The 2097-nt window shown below is 37.0% G+C and overlaps 1 protein-coding gene across 1 annotated transcript in view; it reads right to left on the bottom strand.

Moving 5' to 3' along the window:
• Positions 1-1379: 1379 nt before the first annotated feature.
• The window catches only part of LOC104808260 (ethylene-responsive transcription factor ERF118-like), a 1687-nt gene continuing 969 nt past the window's right edge, over positions 1380-2097 (bottom strand). The window contains exon 2 of the mRNA XM_010533915.1: positions 1380-2097. Coding sequence (XP_010532217.1) covers positions 1722-2097 — 376 coding nt within the window. The 3' untranslated portion in view covers positions 1380-1721.

Raw genomic sequence — 2097 nt, 5'->3', positions numbered from 1 at the left:
TGAAAAAAAAAAAAAAAAAAAAAGCTGACGATGACGCTCTCTCACCGCTTCTCTTTATTTCTTCTATGGTAACTTAATGGATAGAGTTCATGTCACATACATGCATACATATATACATACATGTGAATGGCCGAGAAGTTTGACAAAATGATGAAAGGGGACAGTGGGTGGGTGCTTCCGGAAACTGTCGTGGGGCCCACTCTTTGATTTCTGTGTCTTATGATTCAGCAAATGATTTTTCGGTTAAATAAGGTCCAATGCATCTGAACGATAATCATAGGTTTAAACTTTCGGCTATCCCAATGTTGTGGTTCATACTACTACTACTGTTTTATATTAGGATTATATATTTATTTTGGGTTCTTATTCGATCATTGCATAAAAAGCATTATTTATTTGATTTTTCATATCAAATAAAAATTTGATTCTTTTTTTTTGTAATATTTATATTCAGTTGAATATAATTTAAATTCTTGAACTTATTTGATTTTTTTATGTATCAGTTTTGATTCAGTTTACTTTATTCAGTGCTAAACCTGTTTGATTTGAATTTGTTTTCTTTTAAAAAAAAAATTGGTTCTTTTTTATTATATTTATATTCGGTTGAATATAATTTTTAAAATTTTGAGAAAATACTATTCGACAGAATTTGATTGTATATTATTCGATTTAAATTTTATATAGGCTCAAAAATTCTAAAAAGCATCCCGAATTATACCATTTTGTTTAGTTTTGTTACTTCATGCAAATATTCTACGTAATTCCCGTATAATACGCCTTCCCCATTGGGTGCGAGGAATATGATACGCAATGGGCCGAAGAAAAAGCCCATTTACCTGTATATGGATATTGAGATCAGATGTTGGGCCCATCAACAGAATTTAATCATGTTTATAAACCCTCGTGGGCTTCTTAACCCACTTCCCATATGTAATACGATCACTTGCCGAAAGAAGCCCATTACTTTTCCATAATGTGGCTATTAAACCCCATACTTTCACTAAATTCTATTAACATCTACATTCTTTAAAAATGCCTGTCACACCCCCGGTCATATGTATATAATTATATATATAGTTTTCTCTAACCAAACCTCGAAATATTTTTCGAATTTTACTGATTAGCATGCCGGAATTTAAGTGAACAAAACTGAGATCAAAGTTAAATACATGAAAAAATCCGTATTATATCTGCAGCGTACATATATGTACGATTTTTGCATCATTCACCTCGATTTTTATACTCGATTACGTTATACGTATACGTACACTGCAGATATAATACGGATTCAGAAGTGGCATTGTCCTGTTATATGGGCTTCACCATTCAATAACCATGGCAGAATATAGGGAACAACAAAACGCAAACGCAGCAAAACCGAAACGCATAAAGTAGAAAGCCTCGATTACGATTAGAGTCTTTAAGAGAACCAAAAAGGGGGATGAAGATGGAAGGGGATGCGAGCCAAAACATGGATCTTGAGCAAAACCCGTTTCGGACGGCCCTTGCAGCACTTGAAAAAACCCGAAAAGGGATTTGAACACAGAGACCATAACCTAATTCCCCCCTGCTTCTTCATCCTCCGGTGAAACAACAACAAAACAAAACCAGAAACTCTTTTCAGACACACCACCATGTGTGTTATGTCTGTGAATACAAAAAAGCTCATAAGAACATGTTTTCGGGGGGCAAAATCTAAAAATCCTATAGGCTGCAAAACTTCAAGGGCAAGCAACGTTGAGGGGGGCGAGCTGATCGGGGAAGGCAAACTTTGAATCACCGAGCTCAAAGTCGATATCTGCAAAGTCAAATTCTGGTAGCTCGGTTGGACCACCGCCTTCGAATCCGTGAATGTTCACATCGTCCAGCAAGCAGAAGTCATCAGGCAGCTGCTCAGAGTCGTCCATGAGGAAATCATCAAAGTCTAGCTCCTGGCCATTTGTGCCAGAGATCAGAGGCTCCTCCATGAAGAAACCCAGGTCGGGAATCTGCAAATCCGCAAAGTTGAAGTCGAACAACGGATCTTTGCCCGAACCACCAGAAGCAATATCAGTGTTCGAGAAAGTCCCGTCTTTCAAAAGATCACCATCAGCAGGA

This window comes from Tarenaya hassleriana, unplaced genomic scaffold (genome assembly GCF_000463585.1).
Source record: "Tarenaya hassleriana unplaced genomic scaffold, ASM46358v1 Cleome1, whole genome shotgun sequence".
NCBI classification, from domain to species: domain Eukaryota; kingdom Viridiplantae; phylum Streptophyta; class Magnoliopsida; order Brassicales; family Cleomaceae; genus Tarenaya; species Tarenaya hassleriana.
The sequence above is the reverse complement of the archived record's forward strand: the minus strand, read 5'-3'. Positions and strand labels throughout refer to the sequence as shown.